Source organism: Oncorhynchus gorbuscha, linkage group LG12, assembly GCF_021184085.1.
Source record: "Oncorhynchus gorbuscha isolate QuinsamMale2020 ecotype Even-year linkage group LG12, OgorEven_v1.0, whole genome shotgun sequence".
In the NCBI taxonomy this organism is placed as follows: Eukaryota; Metazoa; Chordata; class Actinopteri; order Salmoniformes; family Salmonidae; genus Oncorhynchus; species Oncorhynchus gorbuscha.
Genome location: NC_060184.1, coordinates 31,962,564 through 31,985,441, shown reverse-complemented (window position 1 = coordinate 31,985,441; position 22,878 = coordinate 31,962,564). Strand labels below are relative to the sequence as shown.

At 43.0% G+C, this 22,878-nt stretch overlaps 1 protein-coding gene across 1 annotated transcript; it reads right to left on the bottom strand.

Moving 5' to 3' along the window:
* Window positions 1-4,469: 4,469 nt before the first annotated feature.
* si:dkey-177p2.6 (uncharacterized protein LOC568712 homolog) lies at window positions 4,470-21,281 on the bottom strand. The gene is made up of 2 exons (XM_046291859.1): window positions 20,812-21,281; window positions 4,470-8,684 (listed from the first exon to the last, which is right to left on the bottom strand). The coding sequence occupies exons 1-2, from the start codon at window positions 20,952-20,954 to the stop codon at window positions 8,015-8,017; spliced, it is 813 nt and encodes a 270-aa protein (XP_046147815.1). The 5' UTR covers window positions 20,955-21,281; the 3' UTR covers window positions 4,470-8,014.
* Between the last annotated feature and the right edge of the window lie 1,597 nt (window positions 21,282-22,878).

Here is a 22,878-nt window from a genome sequence, read left to right as displayed (position 1 = left end):
TTCATGGTTTTGTTGAATAATCATGACTGGTTAGAGATATCTGAAGTAATACGGTAGTGGCGAAGGATGTCATTGCTACTTCACGCGGATCCACGTTCTGTCTTGAGATCCACTAGCATAGGGTAGACTGTATGTTTCTGATTGGAACTGTGACAATGGGCAGCCTCTCCCTGCTTGGCTCGATGGGATATGTAGTGATTTTGCCAAAACAGCCAGATATGTACATAGTCTTGTACCCTTACCATGTACCCTTACCATTATCATATTTGTTGATTAAATCTGACTTTATTAATATAACGTGGAGCTCCTCCTCACCACTCTATTGATTCCATCTCCATTTCAAAGTAGTCAGTTTTCTTTTTCTTTTGTGTTTGAAAAAAAGCGTAAGGCTAATATTGGTGGTTTTACCACCACCTGCAGTGCTGGAGTCCTGATATTATTTTGTGTGTCATTTTTTTCATTGTAGCCACTAGATGGTGGTGATATAGCTTAAAGCCATTTACTAAACATAGGCAACGTAATTTGAAGAAAAAGACAATGCTCTGGTTATTGGCTGATCGCTCCCAACCCATTGGAATCCCCACCCAGTTGACCTGGCTGACGACACCTTTAGTCCACACATAAACTCAGCAAAAAAAGAAACGTCCCTTTTTCAGGACCCTGTTTTTCAAATATAATTAGTAAAAATCCAAATAACTTTACAGATCTTTATTGTAAAGGGTTTAAACACGGTTTCCCATGCTTGTTCAATGAACCATAAACAATTAATGAACATTAAGACACTAACAGCTTACAGACAGTAGGAAATTAAGGACACAGTTATGAAAACTTAGGACACTAAAGAGGCCTTTCTACTGACTTTGAAAAACACCAAAAGAAAGATGCCCAGGGTCCCTGCTCATCTGCGTGAACGTGCCTTAGGCATGCTGCAAGGAGGCATGAGGACTGCAGATGTGGCCAGGGTAATAAATTGCAAAGTCCGTACTGTGAGACGCCTAAGACAGCGCTACAGGGAGACAGGACAGACAACTGATCGTCCTTGCAGTGGCAGACCACGTGTAACAGCACCTGCACAGGATCGGTACATCCGAACATCACAACTGTGGGACAGGTACAGGATGACAAAAACAACTGCAAGAGGTACACCAGGAATGCACAATCCCTCCATCAGTGCTCAGACTGTCCACAATAGGCTGAGAGAGGCTGGACTGAGGGCATGTAGGCCTGTTGTAAGACAGGTCGTCACCAGACATCACTGGCAACAACGTCGCCTATGGGCACAAACCCACCGTCGCTGGACCAGACAGGACTGGAAAAAAGTACTCTTCACTGACGAGTCGTGGTTTTGTCTCACCATGGGGTGATGGTCGGATTCACGTTTATCATTGAAGGAATGAGTGTTTCACCAAGGCCTGTACTCTGGAGCGGGATCGATTTGGAGGTGGAGGGTCCTTCATGGTCTGGGGTGGTGTGTCACAGCATCATCGGACTGAGCTTGTCATTGCAGGCAATCCCAATGCTGTGCGTTACAGGGAAGACATCCTCCTCCCTCATGTGGTACCCTTCCTGCAGGCTCATCCTGACATGACCCTCCAGCATGACAATGCCACCAGCCATACTGCTCGTTCTGTGCGTGATTTCCTGCAAGACAGGAATGTCAGTGTTCTGCAATGGCCAGCAAAGAGCCTGGATCTCAATCCCAATGAGCACGTCTGGGACCTGTTAGATCGGAGGGTGAGTGTTAGGGCCATTCCTCCCAGAAATGTCCGGGAACTTGCAGGTGCCTTGGTGGAAGAGTGGGGTAACATCTCACAGCATGAACTGGCAAATTTGGTGCAGTCCATGAGTAGGAGATACACTGCAGTACTTAATGCAGCTGGAGGCCACACCAGATACTGACTGTTACTTTTGATTTTGACCCCCCCCCCCCCTTTGTTCAGGGACACATTAATCAGTTTATGTTAGTCAAATGTCTGTGGAACTTTTTCAGTTTATGTCTCAGTTGTTGAATCTTGTTTTGTTCATACAAATATTTACACATGTTTAGTTTGCTGAAAATAAACGCAGTTGACAGTGAGAGGACATTTCTTTTTTTTGCTGAGTTTAGTAGGTTAACATTATCACCTCTTCCAAGCATGCTCAATGCAACAGGACACACCCTACCAACAGCATGTCAGCAAACAGTTTTGGTTCCCTAAAATGTTCAAAGCCATTTTAATAACCTCAAATAAAAGCTGACATTTTGTACATTTGCCTCATATTCATCATCTGATCTCATATCTAAACTAATGGAGTACAGAGCCAAAGCACTGTGATTGCTTCACTGTGAGCACAGTATTGCTTATTTAACTTGAACAGGGAAACGTTTAGTAGAAATATCAAGCTGTAGTTGGAATACCTTAATTAAGATGCATTTATTTTCCTGGCGAAATAAGCTTTTCATTCTTTTTAATCTTGATGTGTTGTGTGGACTGTGAGTAAGACTTCCATTTTCAACATGGAATTCATCCTGTCTTTTGTAAAGCTGCACATGTGGGATATTTTTAGGTTTTGGAGTTGTACAGTGTGGAATGTTTTGTAATTCAAGCTCTGCATGTTTGCATTTTGTCCACTAGGTTGTGCTGTGGGGTTATATGTAATTGTCTGTGGTAGTAATGTAACAGAGTCCATGATGATTCTCGTCATTATTAATGTGTGTGTTATCTGTTGTGTATGCAAGAGATTGAACGTCGAGTGCGATTATGCTCTATGCTACCTTGGACTTCCCTACACTCAGGAAAAAAAGGGTTATTTGCTGAGGTATAGGGTTCTACCAAGAACTGTTTTGATCTGAAGACACCTTTTTGGGAGACCAAAGTTCTTTGTTGTTTTTTTAAAGGCAAGAAAGGTTGTACGTACATAGAACCCATCTGAATTTGAATATTCCTTTTTGTCATTTCCTTTCTTTTAAATAGTGCCTGAGCATTAGTGTTTAAACTTTGAGTTTGAGTTTAAAAAGATGTGTGTTTTAAACTTTCCCTATATTGGAATATTTGTATGTATCTGGCATTCCCTTAAGAATTGTACATTTACCGTACTGCTAATATTTAGTCATTTCAAGTCAGTATTTTCTGTGATATCATTGAGCAGATAGTACAATAGAAAGGGGTCTGAAGCCGCTTTTAAACAGGCAGACCACGAAAGAAATCTGAACTCATGAGGGGCTGCGGTGGCCCTAGCCTTTTGGGGGCCCTAAGCGAAATTGTGTTACGTTCATAAACGGTTTTTAGGAAGAACCCTCCTCTGTAGAAGTTCTAGGTTCAACCTTCTGCAAAGGGTTCTTCAGAGAACCTAAAATGATTCCCTTTTGGAGTCACTCAGAGGAACTTGAGTAATGTTAACCTGTGGTAATTCCACATGGACAAACTTGTTTAGTGACTTACTGGGTCTTGATGAAAACGCAGGGCACATGTATTACATTTTGTTTATCTTTGCAGTATGCCAAGTCCTTTACCGAACTCACAATATGAAACTTAAAATTTTCACACCAAAATCTGGATTAGCCAGTAGGGGTTCATCCCAATTTCTGGGAGTGCAATATGATGCACCATAATTTAAAAGGAAATTTGAAGCTATAAGAAAATGCTGCATTTGCAAACGCTGTCATTTCAAATGCTGACCACAAACAGGGCGCTTCCTCAGTGGCACCCCAGGGTGTACAGAGTCTGAGAGGAGGTTGAATCCAGATGCAGCTTTTCCCCTTAACCATCAGCCATGGTTTCTACCTCTGAGGGCTTCCTCTGCATGAGGTGAGAGAGCCACCATAGAAAGTAATTTTGATGCCTTTCCTGTCCATCAGCATATTCAACAGAAACTGCAATGTAGGATAAGATTTCATACTTCATTTAGGGAAAATTAAGGTTGTGTGGAGAGATAGAGATAAGATGCAGATGTATTTTATTTAAATAGGCAAGTCAATTAATAAATTCTTATTTACAATGACTGCCAAAACCTAATGATGCTGAGCCAATTGTGCGCCGCCCTATGGGACTCCCAATCACGGCCAGTTGCGAGACAGCCTGAAGGGCTGTAGATGCAGTGGCTTAGCTGCACCACTCGGGAGACCCAGCTGGATCAGCACAATGTATATCAACTAGGCCTTTTGCATCCTTGCAAATATTGCCTTTATATCTGCCATGATGCTTTACAACCATTACAATATTCTCTCCTTATGATTAATTCCCTCCTTTGAGGAAAACACTATTCCTGGTTTCATATTTGATTTAGATCTGACCACAAGGGGGCAGGCAGTCAGTCACAGACAAGCCTTGTTTTTCCCCTGTTCTGGCTGGCCTAATGATGCCAGGAAACTCTGTTCCATTATCTTTTGTATTTTTCCTGATAAAAAGCTGATCATAAAATAAGTGATAAGAGTGAACTATTGCACTGCACTGATATGGACAAAAATCAAGAAATCCAAGACATTCCTCTTTTGCATTTTATTCACTTACTGAATTGCTATAGTATTGCATAGAGTATAAAAACAAATGTTAGACATTTCTACTAAATATAGATCACCAACAAACACTCATATTGCACTTGGGACAAAAGTGATAATTCTGAAGCATTCTGGTTTTCAGTAGAACGTTTTTGAAAATAACTTGACTCCAGAAGGGTCACTCACACAAGTGATAAAAAACCCAAATATGTAAGAGATAAGACTCCACATCCATTCTGTAATGCTCCAACTCTAGTAAGACCATTCCAAAAGAAGTGTTTGTCGACCTCTCAGTAATAAGAGTCCTGTCTAACAAATAAGATATTCGACATGGTTCTTTATCAAGAGAACTGTATTAGTTCACATTGGTTTGTCAACAACCTACAGAGTGCAACTCCTTGCATACTGCAGAAAATACACAAAAAAAAGTCAATGGAACACTTAGACTACATAAAGATGTGCTATAACAGATCTTTATTTACTCCTTTCCACACTTCATTTTAAGCATTCTGACCGTTAGTTTAGGAGTCTGCCGAGTGAAAGTGGGATTGCAGTCCTTTCACGTTTGGTAAAAATCTCCAAAACATCAAAGAACCAGAGTTACATAACTGGCCAGAATATTACAGGCCATCACGTTAGCCTATTCCATTGCTCAATCCAGGGATATTGATTGGTTGTACATGTACTGCCAATTTCATATTTTGGTTAAACTTCGCAAAGTTTCTGCAGGCTGAAAACAGTGAAAAGCTGCCAGTTTTACAACTGCCTGATCCATAGTAATCTTCATCTAGACTTTGTTAGAATCCCATCGTAGACACGAAAAGGTAGGCCCAGTTACATCTAAAATACCAATCTCTTCATGATCCGCAACAAATATTTACAGACATGTTTTCACAATATTACTTCTTCGATGAAAATAAAATGGGTCCTGAACTCTGCTACAAAACCCCCAGACCAGTTACTTAAATAAATGCAATATATTATCTCAATGCGGTCATGAAAATAAACAATCACACAGGAAAATGTATAAATACAAATATGTACAAGAAAAAAAAGCTTACAAAGCTTAGAAATTCTCAACTCATTCGATGCACAGCTCTCAGCAGTGAGTAGGGGAGGGCCCACTGAAGAATGTAGATGGTGTGATAAATAAGCCTCCGTGGTTTTATTGTACCATGTGTTATGATGTTCAGGGTAGGCCGAGTCAGTCCTTAGGGTGGGGTCTGTGTGCAGTCGTGCTGGGGTTTTGGAAGGACGGGAGGGGTGTGTGTCAACGGCAGAGCATCAACACCAGGGACTTGTTTACTTTGAGAGCTTCACCACAGAGTGCCGGGAGCCTGTGCCCCAATCTCTCATCTAAAAATCAGCCTATTTCAGAATATGTGGATCAGTGCAGACAAGATCCTTCCGTTTTGGTTATATGATCCATGATAAATTGTAGATACGGATGGATATACGGTGTTGAACAAACTGACAACAGAAGATGTCAAATTGTGCAAACCCTGGGTTATAAACAGTGAAATGAGCCAAGGAAGGGGACACATACCACAGTGAGAAAAGGAACTGCATCTAGCTGCTTACATTTGTTATTCACTTTCATACAGGATAACAAAGCCCCTCCCTCAGCATTCTTATTGGCTGACAGAAGAAGGGGGCCCCTTTTGGGGGACAGAGCTTGGCATACACAGAGACACACACATACCAGCTGTTGTGAAACTGTGTAGCCATTTCCACAAGCAAGGGTCTCCACATGAGCTACTGCCCCTCCCCCTCTCTCCAGTCTCGGGTGAAAACAGCCTGGAAGCAATGCAGGACAGTCCCTCAGCACAGGTATGACCCTCAGACAGAAGGAGCTAAGAGTAAGTGGGGATGTCCCATCAGTTGTGTAACCCACTGGTTACACAACTCCTTTCACTACCTACACATGTAGGATCGTAATTTGCTCCCAGTTTGCAACAGCAGCAAAATAATCCTGCGTCATCAAGAAATGTGAATTATAATTGATGGACATTTTTGTAGGGGTTGATACTTTTAAGGAACAATCAAATCTGAAATTCCAAAGTGGAAATTAAACTTCAGAAGCCTTTTTAAACCCCAGAATAAAAGTTATCCTGAAACAGAGAGATCAAATTAAGATCCTACATCTGTATCCATGACTTGCATTTTCTTGGGAGTAGAGTCCAACCCCGCAGTCTGTTGTAAGAGAAAAGGCGATTCCGAGAGAACATTCCTAGAGAACAAATGTTGGGTGAGGATTCTACCGGATGGCTGACAGTTTCACTCAACATTAGGATACCGTATTCTCGACCATAGCGTGAGGCACCGACATCAAAGGTCTGCTTTTTTGCAGTGTCAGTCTTTGGCGAGGGGAGTGTGAAGGGTTAAAAGCAGATGTGCCAACACCTGGCAGAATGGCTTCTTTTCAGGACTGAGTATCACATCCAAAATAAATTACTTAAGAGAAATAACTCACAGGTTGTCGCCTTTTCATAGGCTAGTGTCCATGTGCGGGTACAGTGGGCAGTTCCACCATCACCAGTCTTCATCCTCCGTTATAGGCACTATGTTCTTTAGAGGGATATGACAGCATCTGTATTTTTCTTTCTTACAACTGTTAGTGGGGGGGGAATACATAGTACTCAAATTGTACAGTTCTTCAATGAGACAAACCACTAAATGCTGAAATGCATGCATTTTCTGTTCTAGTGTAACAAAAACACACGGACCATTCCAAGTAATCAACGCAATATCCTCAAAACAAATATTAATCTAAATCTAGTGCTGATACTTTTGTTGTAAGTCGCTCTGGATAAGAGCGTCTGCTAAATGACTTAAATGTAAATGTAAATGTTGTCCGCTACCATCTGATTAAAATGACCAAAATGGATGGACAAGGCATCAGTGTAACATGGAATTATCGGCTATGTTTTGAGATTCATATCGGCAGGAAGGCATTCTTTCTGGTGTTAAAAATCTGTATTATTGACAATCAGCAGTTTTCTATGTTAAAGGAACAAGACCAATCGAAATACAAAATGAGTGAAGCGGCGAGTTCATGAATCTCTTTGAATAGTGAGACAGAGCTCTTAGTTTTAGAGAGGTAGTGAGTATTGATTAAGTCCCATCTCATTCATTCTTGATAAATGATTGTAATGCTCCAGAAATACTTAATGGAATCCACCCCCAATGTTCTTTTCTTCACCTTGTTCCACAGGTTGTCATTCCTCCCCCCGCGAAGAATGCACTGGTGAATAACAATCCCGTATAAATGTCTCAATGGTAATACTTGTGTTTCTTGCTTTAAGTCCCTGCATATTAATTTAATCTTGCTATAGAAAAAAAGATGGCCTCAGTGGGCCACCAAAAATGTGCATTATCATACAGTAGAAGTGTATCAGGCAGGTATCCATCAGTCTTTTTGTATAAATATAACAAGTTCTTTGTATGAAAATAGAGACATAAAAAAATCAAGTCATTCTTCCCACCCCCAGCTCATAAAATGCTGGGTAGTTGTGACTACGACGTGGCGCCAATCAGTCAAGAGCGTACCAGGATCTCCATGATGTGGTCGAGGTCGTTGAGACACATCTGCAGAGTACTGCTGGAGGTGGAGAATGCCTTGAGGTTATAGTCATTCCCCAAGGAGGCTCCGCTGCTCCCTCTGGGAGGGGGGCAGGCCAGAACAGAGAAGTCTGACGGGTCGTACATGGATGTGTCAATGTCCTCAAAAATGTCATCCAGCTGCAGGTCCGTCAGGTAGCTGGTGGAGTTGGTGATTTCAAAGGATCCAAACAGCAGATCCTGTGACTTGCTGCCATCCTCCGACCCCGGTCCCTTGGGGAGCTCTGTGCAGGTTGACTGTGCGTCGTCGTCACACAGCAGTGAGGATGAGAGCGCGGCCACTGGGGTGGAGGGACGGTCCGAGGGCACAGGTGGCAGATCCGGGGAGTGGCGCGGTGTGGCGGGGGCTGAAGGGGGGGACTCCAGATGCAGGCCTCCCTCCTGCCTCATCTCCTGTTGAATCTGTCGCAGAGTGTTAGCCAGCAACACTGAGCGGTGCAGGCTGGGTTCAGCTCGGCGCTGGCAACTCTGGAGTTTATCCAGGCACAGGTCCAGCACCAGCTGCCTCTGCTGGGGGTAAGGCAGGTCCAGCATCTGATCCTCACAGTCACTAAGCTTACGTTTCACCCCACGGCCCACAATGTACCTGTAGAGGGAAAAGGAAGACAGGATGTTAGAGAAGAGGAAGCGCTCCTTTTTCCTGCTTCAGAAACAATTCAACTAAGCAGAACAGACCCAGCTGCTAATGCAATGATGCCTACAGGAGAGCCACCTCTTAAGCAGACTGGAATTGTGACAATTTTTCCCCCAATGGTCTTTGGCTTGAGTGGGACATCTTTATTTATCCACCATCTTTGGTTAGACATTCCAGTCCACTGAGGTAAAACAATAACTAACGAAATTACAGTTAATGAAAATGTACACTTAATCCAGTATGAACTCAAAAATCTAATTCTACAATAGTCAAATGCATGTCAAATGTAAAATTAACAATGACTCAATAATCCATGCCGTCTGGGAACGCTATAAAGTCCAAATGTTAAGGGCGTTATAAAGTGGTCTGTCAGAACTATAACAATGTCAATTAACTTTTAATCCGTCGGTCTGCATATTTCACGACAAAGCATGAGGGTGCAGTGAGATACCCGATGGGTTTGACAACACTTCTCTCAAACTTTGAAAAAAAAAAAAACACTTAAATACAGGAAAATCAAAACAATCCTCAATTTGACAACGGAAAGGTCAAATGCTTCATCTAAAATGTTGAAAGTGTGTGGGTGACGCAGAGAAACAAAATGGTGCAATTTGAGGCCATGTGGCAGAGTGATGCAGGCGCTGGAGATGGGATTGTGAGCATGTGGGTCTGAACAGATGTCATGTCGTAGATGTTTGTGTGTGTTTTTGTAGTGTTTGAATATATTATTTTTCATAGAACAAAGAGCTGGAGACTGCAACCATTGTTTTCAATTTGATCTACTCATGTTAGCATATGCCGATTCATGGACAGTCTTCATCTGAAAGTAAATCAGACCCCTTGACCTCCACTTTGTTACGTACAGCCTTATTCTAAAATGAATTAAATTGTTTCCCCCCCCTCAATTCACACACAATACCCCATAATGACAAAGTAAAAACAGGTTTTTAGAAATGTTTGCAAATTTGTATTTTGCTCCGTTCACCTTTCCCCTCAATCCTGACTAGTCTCCCAGTCCCTGATTGATTGATTGAATATATAACTGAAATCACATTTACACAAGTATCCAGACCCTTTACTCAGTACTTCGTTGAACCTTTGGCAGCGATTACAGACTCTATTCTTCTTGGGTATGATGCTACAAGCTTGGCACACCTGTATTAGAGAAGTTTCTCCCATTCTGCTCTGCAGATCCACTCTGTCAAGGTGGGATGGGGAGCGTCGCTGCACAGCTATTTTCAGGTCTATAACAGATGTTCGATCGGGTTCTAGTCCTGGCTGGATGGGCCACTCAAAGACTCCTGTGTTGTCTTGGCTGTGTGCTTAGGGTCATTGTCCTGTTGGAAGATAAACCTTCACCCCAGTCTGAGGTCCTGAGAACCCTGGAGCAGGTTTTCAACAAGGATCTCTGTACTTTGCTCCGTTCATCTTTCCCCTCGATCCTGACTAGTCTCCCATTCCCTGAAAAACAACCACACCATAATGCTGCCACCACCATGCTTCACCGTAGGGATGGTGACAGGTTTCCTCCAGATGTGACACTTGGCATACAGACCAAAAAGAGATCAATCTTGGCTTTAGCAGACCAGATAATCTTGTTTCTCAGTCTTTTAGGTGCCGTTTGACACTCCAAGCGGGTTGTCATGTGCATTTTACTGAGTAATGGGACTTCAGTCTGGCCACTACCATACAGGCCTAATTTGTGGAGTGTTGCAGAGATGGTGGTCCTTCTGGAAGGTTCTGCCATCTCCACAGAGGAACTGTCAGAGTGACCATTGGGTTCTTGATCACCTCCCTGACCAAGGCCCTTCCCCCCCAATTACTCCATTTGGGTGGCCAGCTCCAGGAAGAGTCTTGGTGGTTCCAAACTTCTTCAAATTTAAGAATGATGGAGGCCACTATGTTCTTGGGGACCTTCAATGCTGGATTTTTTTTTTTGGAACCCTACCCCAGATCCCTTGGTACCCTTCCACGTGCCTCGACATAATCCTGTCTCGGAGCTCTACGGACAATTTATTTTGACCTTAATGGCTTGGTTTTTGCTCTGACGGACTGTCAACTCTGGGACCTTATATAGACAGGTGTGCCTTTACAAATCATGTCCAATCAATTGAATTTACCACAAGTGGACTCCAAAGATGATCAATGGAAACAGGATGCAAATGAGCTCAATTGAGTCTCATAGCAAAGAGTCTGAATACTTACGTAAATAACGTATCCGTTTTAAATGTTTTATACATTTGCGAACATTTCTAAAAACCTGTTTTCAGTCATTTTTTATTAATTTCACCTTTATTTAACCAGGTAGGCTAGTTGAGAACAAGTTCTCATTTACAACTGCAACCCGGCCAAGAAAGCACAGCAGTTCGACACACAACACAGAGTTACACATGGAATAAACAAACAGTCAATAATACAGTAGAAAAAAGAAATCTATATACAGTGAGTGCAAATGAGGTAAGGCAATAAATAGGCCAAAGTGGAAGTAATTACAATATAGCAATTCGAATGGTAGATGTGCAGAAGATGAATGTGCAAGTAGAGATACTGGGGTGCAAAACAGCAAGATAAATAAATAAATACAATATGGGGATGAGGTAGTTGGATGGGCTGTTTACAGGTGCAGTGATCTGCTCTGACAGCTGGTGCTTAAAGCTAGTGAGCTTCATTGATTTTTGCAGTTTGTTCCAGTCATTGGCAGCAGAGAACTTGAAGGAAAGGCAGCCAAAGGAGGAGTTGGCTTTGGTAGTGCATGCTATGGGTGGGTGCTGCTATGGTGACCAGTGAGCTGAGATAAGGCGGGGCTTTACCTAGCAGACTTGTAGATGACCTGGAGGCAGTGGGTTTGGCAACGAGTTTTTATTTTCTTTTAAATTGTACTTTTATTTAACTAGGCCAATCAGTTAAGAACAAATTCTTATTTTCAATGACAGCCTAGGAACAGTGGGTTAACTGCCTTGTTCAGGGGCAGAACGACAGATTTGTACCTCGTCAGCTCGGGGGTTGCAACCTTCCGGTTAATAGTCCAACGCTCTAACCACTAGGCTACCCTGCCGCCCCATGAAACGATGGCCAGCCAACGAGAACATACAGGTTGCAATGGTAGGTAATATATGGGGCTCTGGTGACAAAATGGATGGCACTGTGATAAACTGCATCCAATTTGCTGAGTAGAGTGTTGGAGGCTATTTTATAGATGACATAGCCGAAGTAGAGGATCGGTAGGATGGTCAGTTTTACGAAGGTATGTTTGGCAGCATGGGTGAAGGATGCTTTGTTGCGAAATAGGAAGCCGATTCTAGATTTCATTTTGGATTGGAGATGCTTAATGTGAGTCTGGAAGGAGAGTTTACAGTCCAACCAGACACCTAGGTATTTGCAGTAGTCCACATATTCTAAATCAGAACCCTCCAGAGTAGTGATTACGGATGGATGGGTAGGTGTGGGCAGCAATCGATTGAAGAGCATGCATTTAAGAGCAGTTGGAGGCCACAGAAGGAGAGTTGTATGGCATTGAAGCTCATCTGGAGGGTTGTTAACACAGTGTCCAAAGAAGGGCCAGATATATAGAGAATGGTGTCGTCTGCGTAGAAGTGGATCAGAGAATCACCAGCAGTGAGAGCGACATCATTGATGTATACAGAAAAGAAAAAAAAGAGTCGGCCCGAGAATTGAACCCTGTGGCACCACCCACAGAGACTGCCAGGGATCCGGACAACAGGCCCTCCGATTTGACACACTGAACTCTATCAAAGAACTAGTTAGTGAACCAGGCGAGGCAATCATTTGAGAAACCAAGGCTGTTGAGCCTGCCAATAAGAATACGGTGATTGACAGAATCGAATGCCTTGGCCAGGTCGATGAATACAGCTGCACAGTAATGTCTCTTATCGATGGCGGTTATGATATCATTTAGGACCTTGAGCGTGGCGGAGGTGCACCCATGACCAGCTCTGAAACCAGATTGCATAGCGGAGAAGGTACGGTGGTATTCGAAATGGTCGGTAATATGTTGATTTGGCTTTCGAAGATTTTAGAAAGGCAAGGTAGGATAGATATAGGTCTGTAGCAATTTGGGTCTAAAGTGTCTCTGACCGTGGCAGCTTTCCAATCTTTGGGAATCTCAGACGATATGAAATTTTGAACAGGCTAGTAATAGGGGTTGCAACAATTTCACAGATTATTTTAAAGAGAGAGGGTCCAAATTATCAGCCGGGCTGATTTGTAGGAGTCCAGGTTTTGCAGTTCTTTAAGAACATCAGCTATCTGGATTTGGGTGAACAAGAAATGGGGGTGGCTTGGGCGGGTTGCTGTGGGGAGTGCATAGCTGTTGACCGGGGTAGCCAGGTGGAAAGCATGGCCAGCCGTAGAAAAATGCTTAGAAAATTCTCTATTATAGTGGATTTATAGCGGGTGACAGTGTTTCCTAACCTCAGTGCAGTGGGCAGCTGGGAGACACTCCTATTCTCCATGGACTTTAGTGTCCCAGAACATTAAGTTTGTGCTACAGGATGCACATTTCTGCTTGAAAAAGCTAGCCTTAGCTTTCCTAACTGTCATCATGGGGTATTGTGTGTAGATAATTTAACATACACTGCTCAAAAAAATAAAGGGAACACTTAAACAACACAATGTAAGTCCAAGTCAATCACACTTCTGTGAAATCAAACTGTCCACTTAGGAAGCAACACTGATTGACAATACATTTCACATGCTGTTGTGCAAATGGAATAGACAACAGGTGGAAATTATAGGCAATAAGCAAGACACCCCCAATAAAGGAGTGGTTCTGCAGGTGATAACCACAGACCACTACTCAGTTCCTATGTTTCCTGGCTGATGTTTTGGTCACTTTTGAATGCTGGCGGTGCTTTCACTCTAGTGGTAGCATGAGACGGAGTCTACAACCCACACAAGTGGCTCAGGTTGTGCAGCTCATCCAGAATGACACATCAATGCGAGCTGTGGCATGGTTTGCTGTGTCTGTCAGCGTAGTGTCCAGAGCATGGAGGCGCTACCAGGAGACAGGCCAGTACATCAGGAGACATGGAGGCTGTAGGAGGGCAACAACCCAGAGGCAGGACCACTACCTCCGCCTTTGTGCAAGGAGGAGCACTGCCAGAGCCCTGCAAAATGACCTCCAGACTCCATGAGGGTGGTATGAGGACCTGACATCCACAGGTGGGGGTTGTGCTTACAGCCCAACACCGTGCAGGATGTTTGGCATTTGCCAGAGAACACCAAGAGTGGCAAATTCGCCACTGGCGCACTGTGCTCTTCACAGATGAAAGCAGGTTCACACTGAGCACGTGACAGATGTGACAAGAGTCTGGAGATGCCGTGGAGAACATTCTGCTGCCTGCAACATCCTCCAGCATGACCGGTTTTGGTACGGTGGGTCAGTCATGGTGTGGGGTGGCATTTCATTGGGGGGCCGCACAGCCCTCCATGTGCTCGCCAGAGGTAGTCTGACTGCCATTAGGTACCGAGATGAGATCCTCAGACCCCTTGTGAGACCATATGCTGGTGCGGTTGGCCTGGGTTCATCCTAATGCAAGACAATGCTAGACCCCATGTGGCTGGAGTGTCAGCAGTTCCTGCAAGAGGAAGGCATTGATGCTATGGACTGGCCTGCCCGTTCCCCAGACCTGAATCCAATTGAGCACATCTGGGACATCGTGTCTCGCTCCATCCACCAACGCCACGTTGCACCACAGACTGTCCAGGAGTTGGCAGGATGCTTTAGTCCATCCACCACCTCATCAGGAGCATGCCCAGGCGTTGTAGGGAGGTCATACAGGCACGTGGAGGCCACACACTACTGAGCCTCATGTTGACTTGTTTTAAGGACATTACAAAGTTGGATCTGCCTGTGTGGTTTTCCACTTTAATTTTGAATGTGACTCCAAATCCAGACCTCCATGGGTTGATAAATTTGATTTCCTTTGATCATTTGTGTGATTTTGTTGTCAGCACATTCAACTATGTAAAGAAAAAAAGTCACAAGAATATTTCATTCATTCATATCTAGGATGTGTTATTTTAGTGTTCCCTTTATTTTTTTGAGCAGTGCATTTTAGAATAAGGCTGTAAAGGAACCAAATGTGGAAAAGGGGGTCTGAATACTTTACGAATGCACTACTTTACAAATGTATATTTGTTGAAATCCTGTCCATTCCACAGGGTAGAGGGAAAAACCCTGTTGGCTGTCAGTGGTTGCTGCAGCATGAACGGGAGAGCTGTGGCGCTAGTTCGCGCTGCACGTAGGTCACATGACACACTCCTCTCAGGGGGAATGAGGCAGTGTTGAGAGTACGGTGCTAGACTTGCTAGTCACCATGGCAATCCATATCCATCTATCCTGCCCGAGTGTCAGCCCAAGAACATGTCTGAGGACAGAGCGCTGGCTGACTGAGCTGTCCACATCGTCACATCTCCTTTCACTCTCTATTTGCACAATGAGCAGAATCACCACACCATACATAGGTTGGGTAAATGGCAGAAGTAAAACACAGGATATCCTACTGTCTGTACACTATAATAATTACATTAACTATTACAGGAGCTACCTCTGCAGTGATTCCTTAATCACAGCATGTAGCCAATATGATGAGCTCTCCGCTCTCCCTCTGTTCCTGGAGCACCGCCTCTCTTCCAATCAGTGTGTGGTGTTGGCGCTGAGTGGGTGTCGACAGGAAGCCGGGCTGCAGCAGCCTACTCCATGCTGTAGGCGGTTCTGCATTCACAACTGATCCATCACTTGGATGTCTGGTTGCATGCAGCCTCTGCAGGTCCCAGTGCACACTGGTCTCCTCTACAGCAGAGGCAGCAGCAATGGGAATGAATGACTGAGGATAGTGTGGCTAGGAATGCCATTGCCCAACATAAGTATGCTCTTTTTAATAAAGTCAAGTTATAGTGAACTTAAAAGATGAATAACAAATGAAGAATAGCTGGTATTCAAATACATTTTATGTACTGCCGTCTTTAATCTAAACGTATAATTTTCCACCTTCAGGGTGCTGTACTGTGCAGTGTTGCTTCAACTTGTGTGTGTGTGTGAAGGCAGTGGTCCAATTCCACGTCTGAGGTCGGTGGTTACATAACTGCATTCGCCACCACAAAGAGCAGTGCTCCTTACAAACCTGTCCTATATGCTAGGTGTTCACAAAACAGTCATAGGCTGAAGAATGGATTATAGCTCTGTGCTTTTGAGGCATCTGAAAGACATAGGCTACACTGTAAACATGGGTGGTGAAACTGAAGTCTGCAGCCTGTGTCTGGCAGCAAAAAAAGTATATAAATGGAACGAGTCCATCAAATCCTATCAATGTCGTCTGCCCAATTAATTAAAACCTGTAATTTTTGCAGTGAAAACAAGCCCGGAGAAAGGCAGCATCCCAGTGTTGATTACACCCAAGCCCCTGGGTGATAAATGCGATGTTAACTGGACCGCTAACTTGTTCCAACATATGTATCAAATTTGAAAAGCAAACTTATTCCATTAAAATTCCCTAGCACTACACTGTTGTAACGTGGATTTTCATTTGCAGATAAAAACCTGTGGCTTGGACTCCGAGCAGAGCAATAGCTAGCTGTGCCTCTCATATGTAAGCAGTTGAGGCAGTGAGCTATTCTTTATACAGGGCCTCTGTATAAAGCCAGTTTCACCACGGCCTACTTACCATGGCAACAGTGCCGGATGAGAGGCCAGAGCTAGAGACCGAGACGACACTGGATTGTGCACAAATGATGCATAGGCCTAGATTCAGAGAGAAGACTTTTGGAGCGGAGATATTGGCAGTGCAGCATCAGGGAATCTTAAGTAAACCCATCACAGTTCAGCGTTCTGAAAATATAACAGGACATAAGGATATCCTCTAAACCATTTGTAAACTCATACCACGGAGGGACGAATGTCTGCAGGTTTACTCCTCCCTTGTACTTGATTGATGAATCAGTAAGGAACTCCACTCACCTGGTTGTCTAAGTCCTAATTGAAAGGGAAAACTAAAAAGCATCAGACCCTACGCCCTCTATGGAATGAGTTTGACACCCCTACTCTGAGCCCTTCATTTTATTCCGTTGCAGACTTTGGCCAAATGACGAAATGCTTCATTCAGATTATTATTTTTTGCTCCTGTGCTGACTGTGTTCTGGACGGTGTTAACCTAAAGTTGCAGTCGTAAAAACCTGAAACTACACTGAACAAAAATAAAAACACAACATGGAACAATTTCAATGATTTTACTGAGTTACAGTCCATATAAGGAAATTGGTTAATTGAAATAAATTCATTAGTTCCTAATCTATGGATTTCACGACTGAGAATACAAATATTAATCTGTTGGTCACAGATACAGTACCTTAAAAAAAGAAGGGGCATGGATCAGAAAACCAGTCAGTATCTGACGTGACCACCATTTCCCTCATGCAGAGTGACATTTCCTTCACAGAGTTGATCAGGCAGTTGATTGTGGCCTGTGGAATGTTGTTCCACTCCTCTTCAATGGCTGTAAGAAGTTGCTGGATATTGGCGGGAACTGGAACACTTGTCGTACACGTCGATCCAGAGCATGCTCACTGGGTGACATGTCTGTAAGTGTGCAGGTCATGGAAGAACTGACATTTTCAGCTTCCAGAAATTGTGTACAAATCCATTTGACGGGCCTGTGCATTATTATGCTGAAATATGAGGGTATGGCGGCAGATTAATGGCACAATGGGCCTCAAGGTCTTGTCAAGGTATCTCTGTGTACTCAAATTGACATTGATAAAACAAATTGTTTGTCATCCGTAGCTTATGCATGCCCATACCATAACCCCACCATGGGGCACTCTGTTCACAACTTTGATATCAGCAAACCGCTCGCCCACACGTGGTCTGATTATCTAAAACATTGGAGGCGGCTTATGATAGAGAAATGAACATTTGATTCTCTGGCAACAATTCCGATGGACATTCCTACAGTCAGCATGTCAAAACAGACGCTCACGAACAGGGTAGTAAGCAAATTTGTGCACAAAATTTGAGAGAAATAAGCTTTTTGTGCACACGAAACATTTCTGGGGATATTTCATTTCAGCTCATGAAACATAGGACCAACACTTTACATGTGACATTTATACTTTTGTTCTGTGTCGATCCCCTACATACTTGTATTGACAAGAAAATAAAAACATCCGGGGAGTTCTCTTCTGCACGGTTCAACCGATCCAGTAAATGTGGAGGAGGAGTTAAGATAGAGTTTCGCCTTGTTTATCATCCAAAAGAGGAAGTAGCATCACAGGCTCTTTCCATTTCCCCTGAAAACCGGATGTTCCGGTTGTTGGGGACTCGGCAGAAACTAGGACCTTGTAGACCAGCGTTTCCCCAAACACTGTCCTGGGGACCCCAAGGGATGCGTGTATGGTTGTTGCCCTAGCAGCACACAGCTGATTCAAGTTATCAAAGCTTGATTAGTTGAGTCAGCTGTAAAGTGCCAGTGCAAAAACCAAAACAAGCACCCCCTGGGGTCCCCAGGACGAGAATGGGAAACCCTGTTGTAGACCATGGCTGTTGAAGAAAAGATTCAAAGGATTCAGTGTGGACAGGTAAACTAGCAACTAAATCAAATCCAATTTTATTGGTCTCGTAGACAGTGTATTTTTCAGTTATCGCGGGTGCAGAGAAATGCTTAAGTTCCTAGCTCCAGTAATACCTAACATGTAAATCCCCAAAAGAAAAAGAAACAAATTAACAAACAGAAATATTAGAACAAGCAACGTCAAGAGTCAGGAATATAAATATGTAAATAATGTTGTGTATTATTACATTATGGACAGTATATGAATAGAAAAGGTGTGTATAGCAGTAGTTATATCAGATGAGCCATGACTAGAATACAGTATACACATATATGAAGTGAGTAAAACACAGTATGTAAACATTATTAAAGTGACCAGTGTTCAATGACTATGTACATAGACTGCTTCCCTAAGGTATAGGTTGAGTACTGGGTGGTAGTCAGCTAGTAACAGTGACTAAAGATTTGACAATAGTTTTTTGCCAGGGAGTTAATACACGACTGACAGTTCCACTCTCCTTAAATACTTTGTTATTCATTTAGGTAAATTTGTGAACTGCGGGGGGGATGAGTAGGGGCTGTAGAGGTCGAAATGCTACCCAGGCAGGGGAATCATGTGCGCTAAAGGGCACGACTGTCCCAAGCTTTATGGTACTTTCAAACAAGAAAGAATTATGGAGTGGGAAAACCCAGCCAAGTGAGTCAACTCGATAGTTTTCAATAAGCTAATAAATTGGGAGGACATAAGATTGAGTTAAAATGTGGAATATCATCAGAAAATGTGGAATGGTTGTAACTTGACGCAACAACGGACCAGTCAGCCAATTGAAAACTGAGAACAGCGTCTCTTGCCTCTTTTCTGCCCACTCTATGGATTTCCCTGCGTTGGTGGCACATGAGTGAAGTCACGATTCTACACACGCACTTCCCCCTCTCTCTCTCAGCCCTGGAGGCAACAGATATATGGCCAGGAGAGAGCGAGGAGGAGTAGGCTGTGGGCAAAAGTGGGAGGAGAAAGAGTAGAAACGAGGAAGTGCAGTGCGGATAATGGCCAGGGAGAGGAAGGGAAGAGGAGGCGGAGACAACTATTGATAAGCAGAGTAGGATCAGAGTAATGAACAGTTAAGCGGACAGACCGCCCTGGCGGAAGTCTTTATATGGACAGATTTGTCACTGGGTGGCGGAACCACCCTGACGAAATGAGTCACGTTCATTAGGTAACAGATTAGTCACTCTTCCAGACACGGAGAAGTCCTCACCTACTGATTTCATTGGGGTTGAGCATGTAGATCCAGTCGAGGGGGAACTAACACTGCAACATCCTACCTACATTCTGAAGTGTCTGAGGAAATCACACAATTGTGGCATGACCACTCTCCTCCTAGTAAATAACCTGGAGAAGATGTAACAAATAACATTTTTGTCAAAAGTCGTTGATAATTGCTTGGTTTTATACATCATTAAGGACACTCATGGCACGTGATGCTCACAGATTCTGAGTGTTGAAATAGAGCAAAAACCATATCCATTAATTGTAGAGTCTCCTTTCAGAAAGGCCACTTCACTAGTACAGCATGGGACCTCTTATTACTGACACGCACAAGTCATGTGTGAACAACTGTAGAGGATTTTTTGCATAATGCTGCATCTTTGCTAAATAAGATATATTCTGTCCGGGTCCTGTAAAACACCTCTTGCTTCAAGTCAGAGACAACATAGTGTAGGGCAGAAACCTAAATTCCATTTCGCCAAATCAAATTGGATGGCTAATAAAACATATTGGCTATGATTATTTGCACGTATCAGACATAACGCACTAGCAGGCAGAAATGCAAAACCATTATGTTGAAGTGGCTCGATCTAGTTAGATAACTCCACATTCAGATGTGTCGGCCAACGTTGCTTGCTGGCGCTACCCCAGTTGACGAGCTAGTCAAGTTGATCCCACATTACACAGCAGCAGCGCACACGAACTCCGTGAACTAACGTCAACGTTAGTTGTGAGAACGCAACAATCGCCTGTCCGTTTCATAAATGGCAAATACATTAACAGATTAACATAACTAGTTATTCACTCAAATTATAGTAACAGAGGCTAGCAATTTTGTTGCAAATAATCGATTCAAACAATGTTCGTTTTGGTTCCCGATACAGCTCGCGCTAACGTTAGTTACCTATGGTCGACGAAATGTGGTTAGTTGGCTAGCTACTGTTAGTGAATTTAGCTAGGTTTAGTTATTCGACCAATGTTTCATGTATAGATATGATTTAGACATGCCAATGCAAATAAATATCATACGTTTAAAGTTGTCTTATTGTGGAGGAAAATGAGAGGAAGTACACAGTAGCAGGCTAACTTGGCTAAAGACAAGTGGCTAGCTAACTATGCTAATGTTAGCCATGTTAGTTATGAAGTTTGTGGCAGAGCTAAACTAAGTTTTTATTTATTTACGAACATTAAAAAATGGTGTATTAAACCAAGTCAATTGTATTGATTGGATAAAGTATATTACCTTGACGAAGGGAGGGCATTTCCATGTTGTTCAGGTCCTTTCACGGCACAGTCCACATCCAAACGACACATTGTTGAGGCAGTTCGAATTCTGCTTTTTCTTCTCACCGACGTCTCGTAGGATACAATATCCCGTTGGCCCATATCATGTTGTGTTGTACTAACTATCTAGTTCAATTTCTCGCCACAGCAAAGTAGGAAAACTGTGACAGACTGCTAACAACTAAAATACATCTAGCTAGCAAGAAATATACTGTTAGCTATGCTAACAGGCCTTATTATAAAATCCTCTGACTTTGAAAGTCGAAATATGTTTGCCAAAAGTATGGCCATTCCTGGACAAACTACTCTATTGCAAGCATCGAACTAGCTATTAGCTAACTGAAGAACTAGGGTTCAAAACTTTGGCTACAACATTGTAGAACCTACCCGAAAGAGGCTCAGCTGATTGACGGTCGTCAGGTGGGAGAACCTTGATTGGTCGAATGAAATTTCAGGCCCACCTAGTAACTACGTCTGATTGGCAGAGTACACTTCCCCCCACTCCTGCCACAACCTTCTCGTTCTAATTAGCCGCCTTGCGCTCACATACTGGAAACGTGACCGAAGGAAAGTACTGTACTAGCTGAAGAAGACGATTCAAATGTAATTTACGTTTTTGGCACAAAATAGTAGCGATGAGCAAAATTGAGGACAAATGTGTAATGTATTTGCCAATCTAAGGTTTTGAATAATTTTCACTTTTCCAGAATACAGTATCCTGCAGCCTAGCCAGGTGCAATCAACAAGAAATGCATGCTCACCTAACCAGTAGTGAGTGGCCAGGGAAAAGGTACGGGGATGGGTAATGGAGTACATCGTGTAAAGCGTTGTTCAGCATCAAAAACCTGACCTACGGTGCCCTCCAATAATATTTATTGTCACCCTTGGTAAATATGAGCAACAAGGGCTTTGAAAAACATGTCTTTGTTGTTTATCCTCTTGGTCTTTCATTCAAAATATTCACAAAAATCTCATCTTTAATTGAAGTAAAATGATTGGAAAAAATACATTTGAAATAAATATTTTTCTCTTTGAAACGTGTGCCACAATTATTGGCACCCCCATAAATTATTATGAGTAAAATCTAACTGAAGTATATTCCCATTCATATTTTATGTTTTTAAGTTCACCTGAGTGATTAGCGGTAAGCAATGATTTCCTGTTTCACTGGGGTATAAATATGAGGTGACACACAGGCCAAGTTCCCAAAGTAATCCATCACTATGCATACAGAATACAGGAATGATGTTTGACAAAAGGTTGCTGAGCTGCGCAAATCCGGAAATGGCTTTAAGAAAATTGCTCAACGGTTGAAAATGCACATTTCCACTATCAGGACAATAATTAAGAAGTTTAAAGCAACTGGAGATGTTAACAAACGGCCTGGAAGAGGACGTGTGTCTATATTGACCCCATGCACAGTGAGGAGGATGGTTCGAGTGGCCAAAACATCTCCAGGGACCACAACTGGAGAATTGCAGATGTTAGTTGGGTCTTGGGGTCAGAAAGTCTCCAGAACTAAGATCAGATGCCACCAACATAACCACAAGTTGTTTGGGAGGGTTGCCATAAAAAAAAGCCTTTGCTGTCATCAAACAACAAACTCAAGCTCCTACAGTTTGCCAAACGTTACTGGAATTTTTAATGGGACCGGATTCTATGTTCAGATTAGACCAAAATAGAGCTTTTTGGAAACAAACACCAGAGGTGGGTTTGATGTAGACAGAAAGATAACCATGCAAAAAAAGTCCCTCAACCCAACTGAAGTATGGTGGTGGATATTTGAAGTTGTGGCTGTGTTTTTCTTCCAAAGGCCCTGGACAACTTTTTAGGATACATGATATCATGGACTCCATCAAGTACCAGCAGATATTAAATCAAAACCTGACTGCCTCAGCTAGGAAGCTTAAACTGGGCCGTGGTTGGATCTTCCAGCATGACAATGATCCAAACACACTACAAAATCAACACAAAAATGGTTCCCTGACCACAATATCAAGGTTTTACCATTGCCATCCCAATCCCC